The sequence below is a fragment of the Amblyomma americanum genome, chromosome 2 (assembly GCF_052857255.1).
Source record: "Amblyomma americanum isolate KBUSLIRL-KWMA chromosome 2, ASM5285725v1, whole genome shotgun sequence".
NCBI classification, from domain to species: Eukaryota; Metazoa; Arthropoda; class Arachnida; order Ixodida; family Ixodidae; genus Amblyomma; species Amblyomma americanum.
Genome location: NC_135498.1, coordinates 29,918,557 through 29,942,783, shown reverse-complemented (window position 1 = coordinate 29,942,783; position 24,227 = coordinate 29,918,557). Strand labels below are relative to the sequence as shown.

Genomic DNA, 24,227 nt, shown 5'->3' with positions numbered 1-24,227 from the left:
ACGTCTTCCGCGGAAATGGCTGTAATCCCCGAAGTCGGGGAAAAAGCACCGCAAACTTTAAAAGCAACTGCACCTTTAGTTGTGGAAGTGGCTGAAGCTATGCCGGATGAGTTGAGCTTCATCGAGAAAAAACAACCGACAAGCGACGAACTGCTTCTTCCTGCGGCAGCTGAACGTTTACATAAATATGAGCAGCTGGAGCTTATTCCTGCTCCAGACACAACTGATTCCACTGGAGTACAACCGACTTCATCAATCCCTATAAGAGAGGCGGTTCGTTTAGAAATTGAAGGTCGAGAGGAAAATGTGCTTTCCGAGGTTTTTCCCGGAGCGCTTGCGGAAACTGTGGACTACAGAGGAAAAACAGACGAAACGTTTTTGACCTCCGCCGTTTTTACAGGACCAATGCCGCAAAAGGCAGAACTAGAACTTGTTGCTCAACCTGATATGGCTTCAGTATCCGAAGTTGCGTCGACAGAATCAGTGCCTTTGAAGGATACTCCACTTCTAGTAGTCGAAGCTGAGAGAAAGGCATCTGTTGAAATGTTTTCGATGGATCTACCAGAGCCTATTCCTATAAGAAAAGAACCAAGTGAAGCGCTGTTTACCGAGGCACCAGAGAAGGTTGCCGAGATCGAAACTGCACTAGCAATCTCGGAAGCAGCGACCGAGTTTGCTCAGACGAAAGAAGAATCAACCATAGAACCTGCTCTGCCCACCGTGCAAGAAGAAGAAGCCTTACACGAGCTGGAGGCGGAACAAAAAGCTCCAGCAATTGAAATGGTACGTGAAGGCGAGGAGGCGGCATCCCCACTGAAGCCAGAGAGAACTATAGAAATGCACCCAATTGAGGAACTTATTATTCCTGAAATACAAGAACAGGAAGAAGTTTCAGCAGCTGAAACTGCAGCAGAAGTTTCGGAAGCATCATTTGAGTTTTCTCCGAAAAAGGAAAAACCAATCGTTGAACTTGCCCTGCCAGAGGTACAAGAGGAGAAAGCCCTATACGAGCCCGAAGTGGAAAAGAAGCTTCCAAGGCTTGAAGATGAGCCTAAAGGCGCCGAAATCGCATTCCCTCTGGTGGTGGAAAGAGGAAAGGAGATGCCCTCGGTTGAAGAACTTATTCTTCCTGATGTACAGGAACAGGAAACACTTGCTGCAGAAGAGAGGAAAGAGGAAGTGTCCACCACTACGATGGCGCCGGTCACTGCGGAGTCTCCGGTACCCCAGCCGCCGTGGAAAGAAAGAGAACCAGAGCTGCAAGCCCGGGAACTTCAGGCAGTGGAAGCGCTTAAGGCGGCTTCCGTCGCTGTGCCCAGTGCTTACGCACCACCACCCATGCCGCTCTTGCCGCGCGTAGAATACTACGCGTCAGGAGTACCCCAACCAGATTTAGTCGCAGAGCCTCCGTTGACAGAAGGAGGACAAGAGAAAGAACCTTTTAGGGAGATCATTCGTGGCGAGGGCTTTCAACCGTATGTGCCCGGGAGGGAACAAGAACTACATGAAGATTTACTTCTACCTGAAGTTTACGAGGACCAGTCTGCACACGCAGCTTGGACGCCAATGGAAGTTTCCGCAATTGGAGCCGGACCATTAGTCTCCGAAGCACCATTTGAGTTCGCTCCAAAAAAGGAAGAACCAATCGTAGAACTTGCCCTGCCCGAGGTGCAAGAAAAGGAAGCCTTATACGAACCTGAAGTGGAAAAGAAGCTTCCAACGCTTGAAGCTGAGCCTGAAGGCGCAGAAATGGCATTCCCCCTGGAGGTAGAGAGGGTGAAGGAGATGTCCTCGGTTGAGGAACTTATTCTTCCTGAAGTACAGGAACAGGAAACACTTGGTGCAGAAGAGAGGAAAGAGGAAGCGTCCACCGTTGCGATGACACCGGTCTTCGCGGAGACTCAAGTATTGCTGCCGCCATGGAAAGAAAAAGAACCAGAGCTGCAAGCACGGGAACTTCAAGCAGAGGAAGCGCTTAAGGCGTCTTCGGTCGTTTTACCCAGTGCTTACGCACCGCCACCCATGCCGCTCTTGCCCCGCGTGGAAGACTACGCGTCAGGAGTACCCCAACCAGATTTAGTCGCAAAGCCTCCGTTGACAGAAGGAGGACAAGAGAAAGAACCATTCAGGGAGACCATTCGTGGCGAAGGCTTTCAACCGTATGTGCCCGGGAGGGAAGAAGAACTACTTGAAGATTTACTTCTACCTGAAGTTTACGAGGACCAGTCTGCACACGCAGCTTGGACGCCAATGGAAGTTTCCGCAATTGAAACTGGACCATTAGTCTCGGAAGCACCATTTGAGTTCGCTCCGAAAAAGGAAGAACCAATCGTAGAACTTGCCCTGCCCGAGGTGCAAGAAAAGGAAGTCTTATACGAACCTGAAGTGGAAAAGAAGCTTCCAACGCTTGAAGCTGAGCCTGAAGGCGCAGAAATGGCATTCCCCCTGGAGGTAGAGAGGGTGAAGGAGATGTCCTCGGTTGAGGAACTTATTCTTCCTGAAGTACAGGAACAGGAAACACTTGGTGCAGAAGAGAGGAAAGAGGAAGCGTCCACCGTTGCGATGACACCGGTCTACGCGGAGACGCAAGTATTGCTGCCGCCATGGAAAGAAAAAGAACCAGAGCTGCAAGCACGGGAACTTCAAGCAGAGGAAGCGCTTAAGGCGTCTTCGGTCGTTTTACCCAGTGCTTACACACCGCCACCCATGCCGCTCTTGCCACGCGTGGAAGACTACGCGTCAGGTGTACCCCAACCAGATTTAGTCGCAAAGCCTCCGTTGACAGAAGGAGGACAAGAGAAAGAACCATTCAGGGAGACCATTCGTGGCGAAGGCTTTCAACCGTATGTGCCCGGGAGGGAAGAAGAACTACTTGAAGATTTACTTCTACCTGAAGTTTACGAGGACCAGTCTGCACACGCAGCTTGGACGCCAGTGGAAGTTTCCGCAATTGAAACTGGACCATTAGTCTCGGAAGCACCATTTGAGTTCGCTCCGAAAAAGGAAGAACCAATCGTAGAACTTGCCCTGACCGAGGTGCAAGAAAAGGAAGCCTTATACGAACCTGAAGTGGAAAAGAAGCTTCCAACGCTTGAAGCTGAGCCTGAAGGCGCAGAAATGGCATTCCCCCTGGAGGTAGAGAGGGTGAAGGAGATGTCCTCGGTTGAGGAACTTATTCTTCCTGAAGTACAGGAACAGGAAACACTTGGTGCAGAAGAGAGGAAAGAGGAAGCACCCACCGTTACGATGACACCGGTCTTCGCGGAGACTCAAGTATTGCTGCCGCCATGGAAAGAAAAAGAACCAGAGCTGCAAGCACGGGAACTTCAAGCAGATGAAGCGCTTAAGGCGTCTTCGGTCGTTTTACCCAGTGCTTACGCACCGCCACCCATGCCGCTCTTGCCCCGCGTGGAAGACTACGCGTCAGGAGTACCCCAACCAGATTTAGTCGCAAAGCCTCCGTTGACAGAAGGAGGACAAGAGAAAGAACCATTCAGGGAGACCATTCGTGGCGAAGGCTTTCAACCGTATGTGCCCGGGAGGGAACAAGAACTACATGAAGATTTACTTCTACCTGAAGTTTACGAGGACCAGTCTGCACACGCAGCTTGGATGCCAATGGAAGTTTCCGCAATTGAAACTGCACCAGAAGTCTCGGAACAAGCATTGAAGCTCGCTCTTAAAAAGGAAGAACCAAGCGTAGAACTTGCGCTGCCCGAGGTGCAAGAAAAGGAAGCCTTATATGAGCCCGAAGTGGAAAAGAAGCTTCCAGCGTTTGAAACTGAGCCTGAAAGCGCAGAGGTGGCATTCCCTCTAGCCGTGGAGAAAGTACAGGAGATGTCCTCGTTTGAGGAACTTATTCTTCCTGAAGTACAAGAACAGGAAGCACTTGCAGCAGAAGAGAGGAAAGAGGAAGCGTCCACCGTTGCGATGACACCGGTCTACGCGGAGACGCAAGTATTGCTGCCGCCATGGAAAGAAAAAGAACCAGAGCTGCAAGCACGGGAACTTCAAGCAGAGGAAGCGCTTAAGGCGTCTTCGGTCGTTTTACCCAGTGCTTACGCACCGCCACCCATGCCGCTCTTGCCACGCGTGGAAGACTACGCGTCAGGTGTACCCCAACCAGATTTAGTCGCAAAGCCTCCGTTGACAGAAGGAGGACAAGAGAAAGAACCGTTTAGAGAGATCATTCGTGGCGAAGGCTTTCAACCGTATGTGCCCGGGAGGGAACAAGAACTACATGAAGATTTACTTCTACCTGAAGTTTACGAGGACCAGTCTGCACACGCAGCTTGGACGCCAATGGAAGTTTCCGCAATTGAAACTGCACCAGAAGTCTCGGAACAAGCATTGAAGTTCGCTCTTAAAAAGGAAGAACCAAGCGTAGAACTTGCGCTGCCCGAGGTGCAAGAAAAGGAAGCCTTATATGAATCCGAAGTGGAAAAGAAGCTTCCAGCATTTGAAACTGAGCCTGAAAGCGCAGAGGTGGCATTCCCTCTAGCCGTGGAGAAAGTACAGGAGATGTCTTCGTTTGAGGAACTTATTCTTCCTGAAGTACAAGAACAGGAAGCACTTGCTGCAGAAGAGACGATAGAAGAAGAGTCCACCCTTACGATGGTTCCGGTCATCACAGAGGCGCGAGTACTGCTGCCGCCGTGGAAAGAAATAGTAACACCGGGAGACGTGGCACCGGCGATTGATTTAGTTGCAAGAAAAGGAAAAGAAGAACCCCCAGCTCTTCTTGTTGAAGTCGAGGCGGAAGTGAAAGTTAAAGAAACCGACATCAGAATGGATGTCGCAAAAACGTCGATAGAGCAAGCATCATGGAAAGGAACGGAAGCGCAGCCTGCTCAAGAACCCGAACTTCTCGAAGTGCAAGAAGAAGAAGCCCTTCCTCATACACTAGTGGAGAAAGAAATTGTTGCAGTTGAAATGAAGCCAGAAATCGCGGAACTGGCCATTGAATTCGTACGCAGGAAAGACGAAGGAAGTGTGTTAACCGAACAGCGTTTTCTCCCTGAGGTACAGGAAACGGGAGGTATTCCTGAGGAACAAGCGGAAAATAAAGTTCCAGGAATTCGAATGGCAGCAGAATTTGAAGGAATGGTGGCTGGTTTGAAGTATCTGAAAGTAGAAAAAGAAAAGCCAGTTGAACTCGTCCTTCCCGAAGTGCAGGAAGAAGACGCTGAGCCGGAAGGAAGGCCACAAGAGCAAATTTCAGCATTCGAATTTGCACCTGAAGTATCGGAACCAAAGACCGCATTATCGCCTACTGCCGAAAAGGAACAATTGTCAGCTGAGCTCATTCTTCCCGAAGTACAGGAGCAGGAACCGCTTCCTCAAGCAGAAACAGAAAAGAAATTTCCGGCAGTTATATCTCAGGAAACGGCATACACATGCCCTGGAACAGCAGTGTCAATAGAAGGCGGTGCAGACGAAAGTGTTCCTGTCGAATTACAGCCGCCGTTTTTAGCTGCAGTTACTCCACCAGTAACAAAAGTAGAAATGATGGCTGGTATTCTCCCTGAAATCCGCGACGAAAAACAACTTCCTGCTGACAGTTATCAGCAAATTGCGCCTCCCGACGAAAGAAGTGTGCACCCCAAAGAAACTTTTCCTGGTTGGTCCAGAGAACCTCCCAGTGCTGAAGGTGAACAGCACGATATTACAAAACCGGTCGAGGTCACCACTCGTCGCAAAAAAAAGCTGTATCACGCTGCGTTTATTATGGAAACAGAAGATATAATGGAAACCGCCTCAGCTATTATTGAAGAAGACGGGCGTCCTGTCATGTCTGCTTTTGACCTGAGCGTAAGCTATCAGAAAGAAGTAGTTGAAGATACGGCGCTCCTTGACGCTGCCGAAGACATGGTAACAAGTAAATCCTTGGGTGCCGATCAAGAGTCCGTGGTAACGCATGACATTCAATCCGCAGCTTACAGGCAAACCGTATCCGCGAAAGGCGAAGAAACTCCAAAAACTCCAGTCCCATCCGGTGAAATTCCTGGACAGCAAAGGCCGCCAGTACAAGAATCCCACGAAAGGATGGAGCCCTCTGTAGAGGAAAGGCTCTACGAGCCAATATGCCGCCAAAAGGATGAGAAAGAAATCTCGTCAGCCAGTAAAGCTGAAGCACGCTCGAATATTGAACCTTGGATGCTGATTTTGCCAACGGAGAACGCACTTAGAGAGCCTGAAGCAATAGAAGAATTCCAAAAAATTTACGAGGGCGAAAAAGGTTCGTTATTTTCTATTGTACCTCCACAGGAGCAAACAGCGAGCGACACAGAGAGTATGGAGGAAGCTTTCCTATTCGAGCCTCTACCAGAAAAAGAGACCGAAGACTCGGCACCTAAGGAGTTGGCGGACAAACTAGCCGATGAAATTCGCGCGCAGCATCCCGGTTACGATCAAGAATATCAGCACGGAATATCAGATACGGAAGTCTGGCAGAAAAAAATTGAGCAGCCACCTGCAGAAGTTCCCACCGGAAGACAAGAACAAAGCATTGCGCAGCATCCCGGATATGCTCTGGAATACATGCACGTGCCAGAATTCATAACCAAAGAACCAGCGGCTAGAAAACAGGCCGAAGGCATTCTCGAGCAGCCGCCTGGCTACCAAGTAGAATACTTGTATGTGCCAGACTTCATGACCAGAGAGCCAGAAGCTGCAGAAGTGCCATCGGAAGAAACGAAAGGTCTATTTGTTGCAGTAGCTGCTGAAGAGATTCCCGTCGAGCCCCCGGCCTATGAGCTGGAACACCTACATGTACCAGACTTCATGACAAGAGAATTAGAAACTGTAGAAGTGCCATGGGAAAGAACGGAAGGGCCGCTTTCATTTGTCGTTGCACGAAAAGCAGCAGAAAGCACTCCGGTGGAGCCTCTGGGCTACGAATTGGAGTATCTGCACATTCCAGATTTCATGACCACAGAACCAGAAGCTCCAGAAAGACCGCAGAGAAAAAAAGAAGGGCCCTCGTCCGGAATTCCTTCAGCACAACCTGCAGAAAATATCCATGTGGAGCCTCCGGACTATGAAATGGAGCACCTATATGCACCTGAGTTCTTGTCCAAAGAACTGCCATCTACAGTAGTGCCATGGACAGAAGAGGCGCCTCCCGAAGTCCTTTCAAGGCAACTAACTGAACAGGCTCTCATACGGCCTTCCGATTACGAAACTGAATTCCGTTACGTGCCGGACTCCACCGCCAAAGAGACAGAAGCCAAAGCGCCATGGCAAGAACCACTTTCTGAATTGCCGCTAGGAAAAGCAGAGCGGATTCCCGTGCAGCCTCCAGGTTACGAACTGGAATACCTCTACGTACCTGAGTTCATGACAAAAGAACCAGCAGCCACAGAACTTTTGTGGAAAGAAAACGGAGGACCACTCGCCGAAACCCCCTCAGCAAAACCGGCTGCAAACGCTTACACGCAGCCTCCAGGCTATCAACAGGAATACCAGAACATACCAGACTTCATGACAAGAGAAGCAGCACCTCCAAAACTACCATGCAAAGAAGAATGGTCGCCTACAGATGTCCCTGCTCTACAGTTAACTAAAGAATCACCAACAGAAGAGATTCAAGTCGACCGCCCAGACTATGAACTGCAATATCTGCACGTGCCAGAATTCATGACTAGAGAACCCGCCACACCTGAACTGCTGTGGAAAGAGGGGCAAATTGTTGGTGTTTCCTCAGCCGAACCGGAACAAAAGATTCCAATACAGCCACCGGACTACGAGATGGAATACTTGTATGTGCCAGAGTTCATGACTAAAGAATCAGCCGTTGTAGAAGTTCCCTGTAAGGAACTAGGGGCACCTGCCGATGTCCGCAAACAGAAAATACCGGCTGATATATCCGCACGCCCCCCCGGTTACGCAATTGGGTTCCAATATGTGCCCGAATTAATAAAATATCAAGCACCACCAGGCGAAGTTCGCGACCGGAAACTGGCTGAATCGTTTTACGTGCAGCCTCCGGGTTATGAACTGGAATATCTGTATGTTCCAGAGTTCATGATGAGAGAGCCAGCAGCTCCGGAACTGCAGTGGAAAGAAGAGCGGGCAGTTTTTGGAGTTCCCACCGCCAAACTGGAAAAAGAGATTCAAGTACAGCCACCGGACTACGAAATGGAATACCTGCATGTGCCAGAATTCATGACGAGAGAACCAGCAGCACCTGAACTGCTGTGGAAAGAGGGGCAAACCGTTGGAGTTCCCACGCCCAAACTGGAACACGAGATTACAGTACAACCACCGGACTACAATCTGGAATACCTGCATGTGCCAGAATTCATGACGAGAGCAACAGCAGCACCTGAACTGCTGTGGAAAGAGGAGAAAACTGTTGGTGCTCCCTCAGCCGAACAAGAGCAAAAGATTCCAATACAGCCACCGGACTACGAAATGGAATACCTGCATGTGCCAGAATTCATGACAAGAGAACCCGCCGCATCTGAACTGCAATGGAAAGAGGGGCAAATTGTTGGTGTTCCCTCAGACGAACCGGAACAAAAGATACGAATACAGCCGCCGGAATACGAATTGGAATACTTGTATGTGCCAGAGTTCATGACCAAAGAACCAGCCGTTGTAGAAGTGCCGTGTAAGGAACTAGGGGCACCTGCCGAAGTCCGCAAAGAGAAAATACCGGCTGATATTTCCGCGCGCCCCCCAGGTTACGAAATTGGGTTCCAATATGTGCCCGAATTTATAAAACATCAAGCACCAACAGGCGAAGTTCGAGACCGGAAACTGGCTGAACCGTTTTACGTGCAGCCACCGGACTACGAAATGGAATACCTGCATGTGCCAGAATTCATGACGAGAGAACCGGCAGCACCTGAACTGCTGTCGAAAGAGGGGCAAACCGTTGGAGTTCCCACGCCCAAACTGGAACAAGAGATTACAGTACAACCACCGGACTACGAACTGGAATACCTGCATGTGCCAGAATTCATGACGAGAGCAACAGCAGCACCTGAACTGCTGTGGAAAGAGGGGCAAACTGTTGGTGCTCCCTCAGCCGAACTAGAACAAAAGATTCCAATACAGCCACCGGAATACGAAATGGAATACCTGCATGTGCCAGAATTCATGACAAGAGGACCCGCCGCACCTGAACTGCTGTGGAAAGAGGGGCAAATTGTTGGTGTTCCCTCAGCCGAACCGGAACAAAAGATTCAAATACAGCCACCGGAATACGAATTGGAATACCTGCATGTGCCAGAGTTCATGACCAAAGAACCAGCCGTTGTAGAAGTGCCCTGTAAGGAACTAGGGGCACCTGCCGAAGTCCGCAAAGAGAAAATACCGGCTGATATTTCCGCGCGCCCCCCAGGTTACGAAATTGGGTTCCAATATGTGCCCGAATTTATAAAACATCAACCACCAACAGGCGAAGTTCGCGACCAGAAACTGGCTGAACCGTTTTACGTGCAGCCTCCGGATTATGAACTGGAATATATGTATGTTCCAGAGTTCATGACGAGAGAGCCAGCAGCTCCTGAACTGCCGTGGAAAGAAGAGGGGACAGTTTTCGGAGTTCCCACGGCCAAACTGGAACAAGGGATCCAAGTACAGCCTCCGGACTACGAAATGGAATACCTGCATGTGCCAGAATTCATGACGAGAGAACCAGCAGCACCTGAACTGCTGTGGAAAGAGGGGCAAATCGTTGGAGTTCCCACGCCCAAACTGGAACAAGAGATTAAAGTACAACCACCGGACTACGAACTGGAATACCTGCATGTGCCAGAATTCATGACGAGAGAACCAGCAGCACCTGAACTGCTGTGGAAAGAGGGGCAAACCGTTGGAGTTCCCACACCCAAACTGGAGCAAGAGATTACAGTACAACCACCAGACTACGAACTGGAATACCTGCATGTGCCAGAATTCATGACGAGAGAACCAACAGCACCTGAACTGCTGTGGAAAGAGGGGCAAACCGTTGGAGTTCCCACGCCCAAACTGGAACAAGAGATAACAGTACAACCACCGGAGTACGAATTGGAATATCTGCATGTGCCAGAATTCATGACGAGAGAACCAGCAGCACCTGAACTGCTGTGGAAAGAGGGGCAAATTGTTGGTGTTCCCTCAGCCGAACCAGAACAAAATATTCAAATACAGCCAGCGGAATACGAATTGGAATACCTGCATGTGCCAGAATTCATGACGAGAGAACCAGCAGCGCCTGAACTGCTGTGGAAAGAGGGACAAACCGTTGGAGTTCCCACGCCCAAACTGGAACAAGAGATTAAAGTACAACCACCGGACTACGAACTGGAATACCTGCATGTGCCAGAATTCATGACGAGAGAACCAGCAGCACCTGAACTGCTGTGGAAAGAGGGGCAAACCGTTGAGATTACAGTACAACCACCTGACTACGAACTGGAATACCTGCATGTGCCAGAATTCATGACGAGAGAACCAGCAGCACCTGAACTGCTGTGGAAAGAGGGGCAAACCGTCGGAGTTCCCACGCCCAAACTGGAGCAAGAGATTACAGTACAACCACCGGACTACGAACTGGAATACCTGCATGTGCCAGAATTCATGACGAGAGAACCAACAGCACCTGAACTGCTGTGGAAAGAGGGGCAAACCGTTGGAGTTCCCACGCCCAAACTGGAACAAGAGACAACAGTACAACCACCGGAGTACGAATTGGAATATCTGCATGTGCCAGAATTCATGACGAGAGAACCAGCAGCACCTGAACTGCTGTGGAAAGAGGAGCAAATTGTTGGTGTTCCTTCAGCCGAACCGGAACAAAAGATACAAATACAGCCAGCGGAATACGAATTGGAATACCTGCATGTGCCAGAATTCATGACGAGAGAACCAGCAGCACCTGAACTGCTGTGGAAAGAGGGGCAAACCGTTGGAGTTCCCACGCCCAAACTGGAGCAAGAGATTACAGTACAACCACCGGACTACGAACTGGAATACCTGCATGTGCCAGAATTCATGACGAGAGAACCAACAGCACCTGAACTGCTGTGGAAAGAGGGGCAAACCGTTGGAGTTCCCACGCCCAAACTGGAACAAGAGATAACAGTACAACCACCGGAGTACGAATTGGAATATCTGCATGTGCCAGAATTCATGACGAGAGAACCAGCAGCACCTGAACTGCTGTGGAAAGAGGGGCAAATTGTTGGTGTTCCCTCAGCCGAACCGGAACAAAATATTCAAATACAGCCAGCGGAATACGAATTGGAATACCTGCATGTGCCAGAATTCATGACGAGAGAACCAGCAACGCCTGAACTGCTGTGGAAAGAGGGGCAAACCGTTGGAGTTCCCACGCCCAAACTGGAACAAGAGATAACAGTACAACCACCGGAGTACGAATTGGAATATCTGCATGTGCCAGAATTCATGACAAGACAACCAGCAGCACCTGAACTGCTGTGGAAAGAGGGGCAAATTGTTGGTGTTCCCTCAGCCGAACCGGAACAAAATATTCAAATACAGCCAGCGGAATACGAATTGGAATACCTGCATGTGCCAGAATTCATGACGAGAGAACCAGCAGCGCCTGAACTGCTGTGGAAAGAGGGGCAAACCGTTGGAGTTCCCACGCCCAAACTGGAACAAGAGATTAAAGTACAACCACCGGACTACGAACTGGAATACCTGCATGTGCCAGAATTCATGAGAGAACCAGCAGCACCTGAACTGCTGTGGAAAGAGGGGCAAACCGTTCGAGTTCCCACGCCCAAACTGGAACAAGAGATTACAGTACAACCACCGGACTACGAACTGGAATACCTGCATGTGCCAGAATTCATGACGAGAGAACCAGCAGCACCTGAACTGCTGTGGAAAGAGGGGCAAACCGTCGGAGTTCCCACGCCCAAACTGGAGCAAGAGATTACAGTACAACCACCGGACTACGAACTGGAATACCTGCATGTGCCAGAATTCATGACGAGAGAACCAACAGCACCTGAACTGCTGTGGAAAGAGGGGCAAACCGTTGGAGTTCCCACGCCCAAACTGGAACAAGAGATAACAGTACAACCACCGGAGTACGAATTGGAATATCTGCATGTGCCAGAATTCATGACGAGAGAACCAGCAGCACCTGAACTGCTGTGGAAAGAGGAGCAAATTGTTGGTGTTCCTTCAGCCGAACCGGAACAAAAGATACAAATACAGCCACCGGCATACGAATTGGAATACTTGTATGTGCCAGAGTTCATGACCAAAGAACCAGCCGTTGTAGAAGTGCCCTGTAAGGAACTAGGGGCACCTGCCGAAGTCCGCAAAGAGAAAATACCGGCTGATATTTCCGCGCGCCCCCCAGGTTATGAAATTGGGTTCCAGTATGTGCCCGAATTTATAAAACATCAACCACCAACAGGCGAAGTTTGCGACCGGAAACTGGCTGAACCGTTTTACGTGCAGCCTCCGGGTTATGAACTGGAATATATGTATGTTCCAGAGTTCATGACGAGAGAGCCAGCAGCTCCTGAACTGCCGTGGAAAGAAGAGGGGACAGTTTTCGGAGTTCCCACGGCCAAACTGGAACAAGGGATCCAAGTACAGCCTCCGGACTACGATATGGAATACCGGCATGAGCCAGAATTCATGAGTAGAGAACCCGCCGCACCTGAACTGCTGTGGAAAGAAGGGCAAATTGTTGTTCCCTCAGCCGAACTAGAAGAAAAGATTCCAATACAGCCACCGGACTACGAAATGGAATACTTGTATGTGCCAGAGTTCATGACCAAAGAACCAGCCGTTGTAGAAGTACCCTGTAAGGAACTAGGGGCACCTGCCGAAGTCCGCAAAGAGAAAATACCGGCTGATATTTCCGCGCGCCCCCCCGGTTACGAAATTGGGTTCCAATATGTGCCCGAATTTATAAAACATCAAGCACCAACAGGCGAAGTTCGCGACCAGAAACTGGCTGAACCGTTTTACGTGCAGCCTCCGTCTTATGAACTGGAATATCTGTATGTTCCAGAGTTCATGACGAGAAAGCCAGCAGCTCCTGAACTGCCGTGGAAAGAAGAGGGGGCAGTTTTTGGAGTTCCCACGGCCAAACTGGAACAAGAGATCCAAGTACAGCCACCGGACTACGAAATGGAATACCTGCATGTGCCAGAATTCATGACAAAAGAACCCGCCGCACATGAACTACTGTGGAAAGAGGGGAAAATTGTTGGTGTTCCCTCAGCCGAACCGGAACAAAAGATTCAAATACAGCCACCGGAATACGAATTGGAATACTTGCATGTGCCAGAGTTCATGACCAAAGAACCAGCCGTTGTAGAAGTGCCCTGTGAGGAACTGGGAGCACCTGCTGAAGTCCGCAAAGAGAAAATAGCGGCTGATATTTCCGCACGCTCGCCCGGTTACGAAATTGAGTTCCAATATGTGCCCGAATTTATAAAACATCAAGCACCAGCAGGCGAAGTTCGTGACCGGAAACTGGCTGAGCCGTTTTACGTGCAGCCTCCGGGTTATGAACTGGAATATCTGTATGTTCCAGAGTTCATGACGAGAGAGCCAGCAGCTCCTGAACTGCCGTGGAAAGAAGAGGGGGCAGTTTTTGGAGTTCCCACGGCCAAACTGGAACAAGAGATCCAAGTACAGCCACCGGACTACGAAATGGAATACCTGCATGTGCCAGAATTCATGACGAGAGAACCCGCCGCACCTGGACTGCTTTGGAAAGAGGAGCAAATTGTTGGTATTCCCTCCGCCGAACTAGAACAAAAGATTCAAATACAGCCACCGGACTACGGACTGGAATACCTGTTTGTGCCGGAATTTATGACTAGGGAACCGACTGGTGCAGAAGTACCCTGTGCAGAAATAAGGGCACCTGACAAAATCAGCAAAGAAAAATTTCCGGATGAGTTTCCTGCGCACCCTCCCGGTTACGAAATCCATTTTCATTACGTGTCCGAGTCCGTAATGCACCAAGCACCACCTGGTGAAGTCAGCGACAGAAAACTCTCTGAACCAGTTTGCGTGCAGCCTCCTGGCTATGAACTAGAATATATGTACGTCCCAGAGTTCATGAACGAGGAACCATTGAAAATTGAAGTAGTCCAGAGAGAAAAGACAGGGCCACTTTCCGATGCCGTCACTGCCAAACCGGCCGAAGAGATGCAAATCGAGCCACCAGTGTATCAACTCGAGTATCTGTACGTACCCGATTTCATGACCAAGGAACCAGCAGATATGGAGATTAAAACTCAGAGAGAAGTGGAAGCGGCAGTTGTCACAGCGACACCCGTATCGAGCGACCTTGTTTTAGGAAGTGGCGTCGTTGAGCGTACTGAACTTCGACTTCCGGAAGGTGAGCTGTTTTCCCTCAGTGACTCTGAACCCGGCACGGAATACCCCAGTTGGGAGGACTTGACGCGGGAAAAGAAGTCAGTAGAAGCGGTTTCTCCCCGACCAGATTCCGGAGAAATCGTTTCTGAAGTAGAGGATACAGCATTAGTGCAAGAACGATTGCCATCTTCGAAAGAGCCTAGACGAAGACAAGATCTCGTAGACGCGAAAGAAGTGTTTCCTGAAGCTTTAAGTGGGCGACCGTTCCAGGATGAAGCTGTTTGGGAACAGGCACTGCCTGCTGAAATTTTGGGCGAAGCGCGAAAAGAGCCTACTCTAGCTACACCTGTTTTCGCTGCGCATGAGCCAGAAATCTTTTCGGAAACACCAGGATCCATTCAAGAGGAAAAAGGGGAAAACGATGAGGTGGTCATGTCAGCCGAAGAATCGATTACTCGTGAAGCGGCGCCTGTGTTTTCAGACTCAACTCCAGTGAAAGCGTTAGTGCCAGACACAGAAGCTGGCGTGTTTGTGTCTGACGTGGAACTTGAGGCAACCAGACAACCACCCGCAGAGGTGCCCACTGCTGACAAGAAGCTATTTGGGGAAGAAGTTGGCTTCTCTTTGCAGGTAACAGAATTAAGGCAGGAAAGGCCAGCGTCTAGGACATTGTTGGCGTCTTCTCCAGGAGGGCTTCTATTACCTAAAAGAGAGCTTACGACGGAAATTCAAGGACTTTCGACAGTAGAATCTGCAACTGCGCGGTACGGTCCGCCGACCGAGTTAACGAAGAGGTCAAGCGTGGAGGAATCGTCAGGGGCGGAGAGCACAAGCTACAAGGAAGCCGTTTCGGCAGAACAGGCTTATCCTACAGCTGCGCTAGTTCGTCAGGTGTTTTCCAGCGATGAAATGACGACAGCATTTGAGAGCGCTGAGTCTACCCTCAGAGAAACGCCGAAGCCAAAGTCTGCTGCTGTTGCTGCTTGTGTTCCCGGTGAGCCATCGACCTCGTCTCCTGAAGCAAGCCGGTTGGACGAGAAGGAAAAAGTTACCCCAGCTGCCGACGACCAAACGCGAGAGCAGATTGCGAGGAGCATTTCTGGCTTGCGCCTACCCATCACTCATGACGTCCGAACCGAAGTCTCGCGGACGTTGGAAGAGGATGTCGCAAAGGGTCTTTTTCACTACTCAAGACGAGCAGATATTTTCGGAACAACCGAGGTACTCGAAGACGCTGACCTGGACAAAATAAAGCAGGAGTTCGACTGTCTCGCCTTTCCTCCAGAGAATGAGGTGGGAGGAGTAAAGCGCAATGAGAACGGGAGACACAGCTCGTCGTCTTCAGATTTCAGTTCTTTCTCGGCACCTGCTGACGCTATCACGAGGCGAATGGTTCGCGACGTCACCACAACGGAGCGTTTCCAGAAACTTGTAACATCCAGAAGCCAGAACAAAACCGACGAAGACACGCCAGCGCAAGCGTTGCCCTTGAAACAACAGACCGCTTGTCATAGAGACAGTCCAGAAATCTTAACAACGGAGAAAGTGACTCGCATGAAAGAGAAGCTGGAATTCATTGAGCCGATCACAGCCAAGGGCTCTTCTTCCTCGGGTAATCTGGCTGAGAAGCTCGAAGAACGAAGTACGTCTGCGGAGTTCATAACGAAAAGTATAGTCTTAAAAAGCGAGAAGGAGGAAGAGATGCAATACGTTGAATCAATGTCGGCTGCCTGCTCAAAAGACGAGCCTGACGGAGCTACAGCGGGTGCTGAGGAGAGTAAGCCCACAGGAGAGGAGGAAAGGTTCGTCACAACCAATGTAAAGAAAGAAACGCGCGTGAAGGAGACGTTCCAGATTGTGAAACCCAAGATACTAGTCAAAAGGAGACGGAGTGCCGAGCATAAACCGCACCCCACGAAGAAAGTCAGAAGAGTTATGTGCAACGAGGTCACCGTCAAACAGTTCCTCCAGACGGCAGAAGGACGCAAAAGACAGGTCGTGGAAGCCGAAATGGTCGCCTCGTTGCGTCCGGCGCCTGAAGTCCACGAGGAGGAAGCCGGGAAGCCCGTCCCGATGACGGTAGAGGAGCGGCCCCCGTTGAAGCGCACAAAAAGGTTGCGTAGTCCGTGCTCGGCGCCACCGGAGAGAGACTTCGAAGTAGACCTGCCATCGGTCGACGAACTCGAGTTGGGCCTGCACCCGCCCATGGGAATCAGATCGCCTCTGCCAAGGATAGATGCGGACACAGTGATACAAGCGGCAGACATGGAGGACATTCCATCCGCCGAGGAGGGAGAGGTGACAACAACCCTGTACTCGTTCGGTGCAAAGAGCCTTCCTACGCATCACTCTAAAGTCGTTGAGATGTCGGTGCTGTCAGGTTCGGACGCGCCGTCAGTCGAGGAAGCTGATTTTCCCATTTCGCCCGTAACCGGACAAACGCCGCTGTCGTCCCGCCCCGACTTTGGGCTGGGCAGGCAATCGTCGTTAAAACATAGACTGTCACTGAGAGCAGCGGCCGGGGCGCGAAAGTCGGCTCCAGAGATCGCAGACACCCCGCTTTCGCTTAAAAGTCCCGACTTCCTGAGCCCGCCAGTAGACTCTGGCTATCAAGTTAATAGAAGCGACAGCAGCCTTCCACCTTCACTGCCTCCGCATGAGGTGCAGATGAAAGAACTTCGTGAACACGAGTGCCACGGCTCGATGCAGCAGCCGCTTGCGACAGCCGAGCAAGAAAAAGTAGTGTCGCAGCTTGAGAGCAAGACTATCGGCGGAGAGAGCGTTGCTGTCGTTGAAAAGCCTACAGGGAGGCCGACGTACAAAGAGATCACCGCTACGGAAGAGAGCCAGCCTCCAGAACCATATGTTCCCGAAGCACCGTTGGTTACACGCCCCAGCTCACCGACGTACCGCCTTCTTGGGGACGCCGCAGCACAAGAAACTGTGTCGCCCGAGCCGCAGCTCGAACCCTTGCCTGAGCATTACCCGCAAATCAAATCGCCCGAGGCACGGAGCACTTACAAGATTATAGACACAACCGTGGTCGAGGAGCCTGCACAGCAGTACGAGGAAATCCCGCTCGTATACAGCCCCCCGTCCCACGAAGGCAGTCGATTCCGCACATACGTACGCCAGGACTCAGAACCGCAGCCGCTGACGGCGAACGAAGAGGAATTGGTTGAAGCTAAACCCCCCAGCAAGGCAGTGACACAGCCTGCCGACGAAAGTCTGCCAATAGAGAGTGCTGAAGGGGACACGGCCGTTCCTGTGGATAACCAGCCGTCAGAAACACGGATTGACGATGCAGCTTTGATTTCGCGTCCCAGTTCACCGACGTACCGGATCATTGAAGCCGCAGCGACTCCTGAAGTTGCTGAGCCCGAACCCGCCCCTCCTTTGCCAGTCGTACCAGTAGAAGTACACCCAAGTTACAAGATAATTGATGCCACAGTTGCAGAGGAGCCAGAAGAACAACTCGAAAACATGGTGTTTGAACAAAGTTTCTCACCCCAGGAAGCCCTGAAGTCGCCAACGTTCAAAACATTTGACAAGGACGTCGGGGCAGAACAGCCTCAAGAAGAGTTCATGCCGCCAGAGCTCACATCGGTTTCCTCAGATACGAAACTGAAAGGCTTCAGGATTCTCGGTCAACCGGAAGAAGTGTCCTCAATGTCGGTTTCCGAACAGCAGCCGATTGATGCTCGTCAAAAAGTACCTCTACAGTACGAGCAAGAATACTTGTACATACCCGATTTCATGAAGCAAGCGGCAGCCGGAGAAGCTTCAGAAGAAATCTCTGATACGGGGGGTGAAAGGGTTCTAGAATATACGCTGGAGTATATTTACGTACCAGAGTTCATGAAGACAGATATGCTCACTGAGGAAAGTCTGGGACAGAGTTCCAAGTTAGAAAACGAAGAAACTGAACCTGCACGGACCCTTACGGGAGCCGATGATTCGGTACAGTACAAACAAGACATCCCCTATGCACCAGACGTCTCAAGTAGCGATGTGCCTGCAGAGAAAGTTGTACCTGATGTGGCAGCGCCTCAGGATACATCCCTTGAAACCAAGGAGCCGCTACTTGGAGACCACACCTTAGCAGCGTATCGGGCCCCTTCCGAGCAGATCGAGAGCATCGAGAGCACTGCTTACGAGTCTAAGCAAGAGCTTGTGACGCATGTTGAGTCGACCAAAGCACGTCACCCCATCGATGTAGTCGTGCAGGAAAACTATGAAAGCCACCAGGAGTACACACTGGAGTTCGGGGTCTCGTCTCCTGAACCTTTAGTGACAGCCTCGTCGGAAGATTTCCAGACATACCACAGAACCTCGATTCCAAAAGAAAGTGCAGACAGCTACAAAGAGCATCGGTTTCCAGAAGACAAGTTAGGAACCGAGGATGAAAAAAGTAAAGGCCATGGATACATCGGACAAGAATGGAAAGACCACGCAAAATCAGGTCATGAGAAAACAGAAGGCGACCTCCGCGCAGTACCAAGCGAAGAAGTGCAAAAATACAGCGCTTCCGCCACTGATGGCGAATCGTCAGCCAAGGTGCAACGAACAGAACATGAGCAACCTGAAGAGTACCAGGACAATTATCGCTCGGAAGCAAGTTTGACGAACGCGAAAGCGCCAGATAAAGTCCTAAGACCAAGTGACGAACTACCATACGAAAAACGAGTCCAGGAATCATTTGCAGAAATTCTTCCACAAGATGGCCGATTAGCTTCTGAAGAGCCTGTGCAGTATACTATTGACGAAAATCTGGCCCCAGTCTCCAAAGTGCCGAGCGAGCAAAGAGATCAAGCACCAAAGGACGAAACCTGGTTGGACGCCGTAAAATCAGCCCAAGGACTATCTCCTGTGTACGACCTGGAATACCTGCACGTGCCAGACTTTATGAAAATGACAGCTCCAGCCGAAGAATCTACAGGGTCAGTCGTCGCAATGCCGTATGCAAATGAAGGCGCAGCGACTGCAGACCAAGCGCACGCAGTACCTGCGACTGTAATTAGCAAAAAGCCACGTGGAAGTGAATCAGAATATTCTTACGAACCGAGCTCCATACAGAAAGAAACATCAGCTGAAGAGACGTACATGCCTGCAACGGAATTGCCTTGTGACCGTCCACCCGGATATGAGCAAGAGTATCTGTATGTCCCTGGCTTCATGGAACTATCGTCTACGGTCGGGGCACCATGTGAAGAAAAAGAATCATCATTCAAGGGCGAACCAGCAGCTAATCCAACGAACTACGTGCAGGCACCGGAATACGAACTGGAATACCTTTACGTGCCAGACTTCATGAAGATTGAAGCAAGCGTTCAACCTGCACCACCATCCGTGCATCTGGACAGCACAGCCCGTGACCTACAATATATGCATATTCCTTTAAGTGAACGCAATACGAACGAAGAAGTTGCGGTGGAGGCTCCTGTCGTTGATAATGAACACCTGCAAGCAGCCGATTCCAGAAGAGCTGATGCGCTAATCGAGGAGCCTCAGGGTGAAGAAAGAGGGCGCCAGCAACCGCGAGATCACGAGCTCGAGAACGAAAACCCCATGTCGTTGCACCTTCGAGATGCATTCGCAACAGAGTCGTCGTTTAGTTTTCCAGACTTGTCCTACGGGCCTGAAAGTAGCATTGATTACCGTCCAGCGTTCAAGACGCCCGCCAAAGAGCAGCCGGACGAAGCTTCAGACACAGCAGCAATTAGCGCAGGAATGCAGGCTGGTATGAGTGAAACCGAGAAGCCACCAGGTGGTGAACTACCAGAAGCCACCTATACCGAAGACTTTGCCACAGCCGCTCATAGCTTAGCAACTTTAGCATCAGAATACCAACCTGCTGTAGGATCACTAAAAATGCCTGGAGATTCTTTAGTGACCTCGGCGGAATCGGAGTACACCGCACCTGTGGACTCCGAAACGACAACGGTGCGGGATAACGAAATGACAGAAGTTAAGCGCGAAGAGGGTTTTCCACCGACCCAAGATATGGAACAAGGAAGTGTTAAGGCGCTTACCGAGCACAGAGATGACTCGGAGCCACAACAGAAATCTTCAGAAGCGCTATCCTCGTCAACGGAAGCAGATGCACATCTGGAAAAAAAGCCTGATTTTGAAGTCACAAAAAAACAACTTGTTGAAGGATCGAGCGAAGTTTCATCGGACGAAATCTTTTCTTCGGCGGTAACAGACTTCAAACACGCTCGTGGAGCAACCGAAGAGCCTGGGTTACAACCACACGAAGGGGTAAAGTCCGGTATGAGATCATTCGAGCAACCATTAGCCGCAGAAACAACTGAAGTTACATCAGAAGACGTCTTTCTGTCTGCAACGAAAGAAAATGAACGCGCTACTGAGGCAAGCCTGCAATACGAAGTTATTGCGGATCCGTCAGCGAGTACACGACACGTTTCCATACCTACTTCAGAGTCAGTGTACCAAACTTCTGGAAAACTGCAGCCTGCGCCAGAATCAAGATTACCTGCAGCAGAGTCGATGGACGTGACATCTGAGGAAGAATCTGGTCCTGGCGAAAAAGGTGAACATGGCCGTGTATCTGGTGCAAGTATGATCTACCACGGAGTTACGGAGCCATCAGTAGAAACTGAAGAATTTTCCCTACCCTCCTCGGAGCAAGCATGCCAGTCTGACGATGTAAGGCTGCACGAAACGGAAGACGTCACAAAACGTACACCTAGCGAATCAATGGAAGTGACGTCGCAGGAAGGCCTAGCAACAACCATAAAAGGATATGGTCTGTCCGCAGAAGCGTGTCTTCAGTCTGAGCTGTCACGAAAGCATGAACAAGACTCTTCGCTGCCTGTAGAACCAGCCTACCAACTGTCCATGAAAACGGAACCCGAGTCCGACACCAAAGCGATAGCATCAGCTGGAGAACATGCTGAACCGACAAATGAAGCATTTACCGGATTCACCTCAACAGAAGAACATGATCGCGGGCCTCAATCGCTTCCACGATACGAAGCACTTGCAGAGCATTCGGTGGAAAGCAATGAGAGTTCGATAATGAGTTCGGAGCCAGCTTATCAACCACGCGAACTAATACCCGATACGGAAGCCATCACGAAGTCTTCAGCTGAAGAGACAACTGAAATTACGTCTGAGGAAATGCTTCTACCTAAATCCAAACAAGCATACGACAGCGTTATCCAAATACGTCCGCAGTTCGAAACCTTGACCGAGCCATTAGCAGACACCATAGAGCCCTCGATACTACCTTCAGAACCAGCCTATCAGATGGCTGGGAGCGCAGGAGCCGAGCCCGAGGTCACGACGAAACAATCAACGGAAGAGCCAATAGAAAAAACATCCGAAGAAAACATTAGCCCTATCGCTAGAGATGAACATGACCGCACTGACAGTCTGTTAGATCAACCTCCTGCAGAGCCGTCTGCAGAAACGCAAGAATTTTCGCTACCTACAGCGGAGGAAACTCACAAACATAGTGGGAAAGAACTTCCCGAAGTCGAGACTACCGAGCCACAACCGAGTGGGTCAAGTGAACCTTCAACTACACAAACTTCCGTTGTCACCTCAACAGAAGATCGTAGCCGTACTACCGATTCACATATGGAGCCCCAATCTTTCGATGCGCCGTTTTTACCAGCTTCGAAATCTACATACCAGTTTCTTGAGAAAGTAGAAGCCGAACCAGAGGCCATCCGCGCAGCCATGCAGTCAGCCCCGCACTCATCCCACCAACCGCCTACAGAAACTCGGGTTGAGTGGGAGGCATTTAAAAACGCGCCGTTTGCGGAACCGACTGAGGCACCCTCTCAAGATTCTCTTTTTTCTATCACGGGTGCAGACGGTGAGGCGCTGGTGAGGAAGCCGGAAGGCAAGGTTGAATCTCAAGTTTTTACTGCAGGATCAGTATACGAACCTCTAGTGGCAACGGAACAGAGCCTGGAAGACATAAACGAAGAGAACCGGGTAGAGGCCACAGACACGACATCGGACGTACTCTCGCAAAGCCCAATGGAGGAGTACGCAGTAGACGACACCGAAACGCGGGTCGCAAAGACATCACAAAAGACTGGGAAGGCTACCCTGCTCTCCACAAAATCAACTCCGCTGCCATTAGCGCAAACGCAGAAACAGTTCAAAGCTGTAACGGAAGTGCCTGCTGAAAAGCAAGCTGAGGCAACCTTCGAGGAAGTCTCGCAGCCAACAACTTCCGGTCTACTCCAGGAAGGCACAGCTGATTCCAAGTTAGCGGCAGCGGGCGTGCAGCAGGAAACAACTCAAGAGTCAGCAGCTCCGGTGATGCTACCCGCTGAGGCGCCAACTGAGGAAGCGTACGAGAGGGACGATGCCAAGAGCAGGGCTGCATATGACGCGCACATCGAGCCCGAAAGGCGGGACAGCGAGTTGGACTCACTGCCGTACATAAACTTTTCCGAGTCGCAATTGGCCAGCGTCGAAGCACCCAAAGCCGAGCCCGAAAGGCGGGAGAGCGAGCTGGACGCGCTGCCGTACATAAACTTTTCCGAGTCGCAATTTGCCGGTGCGCCCAAAGCCGAGGACGAGATCACCATAGAACAGTCCGAGCTACGGACGTTTCAGCACGCGCCCAAAATCGAAGCCACCTACCGAAGCGTAGTGACACCGGTCTTCGCGCCTTCCGTCGAGCAGCCCGTTTCGAGTCCGGAACTGACCTCCCAGTCTCCGGCGCCGTACGAGGTAGGCCCAGTGACGGTGGCGGTACAGGAAGGCGTCGAATACACGTCGCTAACGGGTGCCGACGATCGCGTCGACCTGTTCGCCCAGTACGGCGACATTGATTTCCTGACTCCGATGGCCACGATCGACGAGGAGCTCTACATGTTAATCTCCGACCTGCCGCAGGAAAACGTAGTGCCCGCACCGCCCATGGAGTTCGGACCATGCGCCATAGCAGAAGCGCGGCCTCCGGAGTCGCCCAAGCAGCCGTCAGACTCTGCCGAGATGCCCCGCGTCGACCTGTCCCTTGTGGAAGTATTCCCGGGCCCGTCGACGGCCCCTGTGGAGATTTCGCAGATTGGCGTGCCGTCCAGGGTGGAAAGCACGATGGGAGAGGAGCCGGACAGGAGTCGCCAAGAGAAGGAAACAGAGAGGTGAGACCTCGTTGTATTTACCTTCGAGAAGTGTTCGCCGCAGGGCTGGGCATGATACTTTAAAAAAAAAGGTATCTCCGATACCGATACCCTCCGAAATTGCATTTCCGATACCGGCATTTGATACTGTATCGTCTATACTTCGATACACCACCGAAATAGCCAATATTAGTAAAGCTGGTGATATTATTTGCTAAGTGGCGCAGAAACTTCACATATACGCAGTCTATCCGCCAAACAACGAACGTAGGAAGAAAGATGACTGACCGGGCAACAGCATTGGCATCTATTTCTAATTCTTCCATTTTTTCAGTTCCCGGGTTCGAACCCGACCGCGGCGGCTGCGTTTTTATGGAGGAAAAACGCTAAGGCGCCCGTGTGCTGTGCGATGTCAGTGCACGTTAAAGATCCCCAGGTGGTCGAAATTATTCCGGAGCCCTCCACTACGGCACCTCTTTCTTCCTGCCTTCTTTCACTCCCTCCTTTATTCCCTCCCTTACGGCGCGGTTCAGGTGTCCAACGATGTATGAGACAGATACTGCGCCATTTCCTTTCCTCCAAAAACCAAGTATTATTATATTATTATTATTATTATTTTCAGTGCGCTCCTTCTTTCGCTATCTCCTTTGTCTCTTCAGGCGCGGTTCGGGTGAATACCAAATGTTAGACAGTTACTGCACCATTTACTTTCCTCAAAAAAATAAATAAAAATCCAAGTGGCCCATTTTGAAGCGCAACGTCTCAACTATAGTACCACTAACGAACTCTGCCACACAAGGC

At 50.7% G+C, this 24,227-nt stretch overlaps 1 protein-coding gene across 1 annotated transcript in view; it reads left to right on the top strand.

Annotated features, from left to right (window-relative positions):
- LOC144119594 (uncharacterized) overlaps positions 1-23,451 on the top strand; it is a 35,928-nt gene extending 12,477 nt beyond the window's left edge. The window contains exon 3 of the mRNA XM_077652170.1: positions 566-23,451. Coding sequence (XP_077508296.1) covers positions 566-23,451 — 22,886 coding nt within the window. The remainder of the gene's footprint in view (positions 1-565) is intronic.
- Positions 23,452-24,227: the final 776 nt, after the last annotated feature.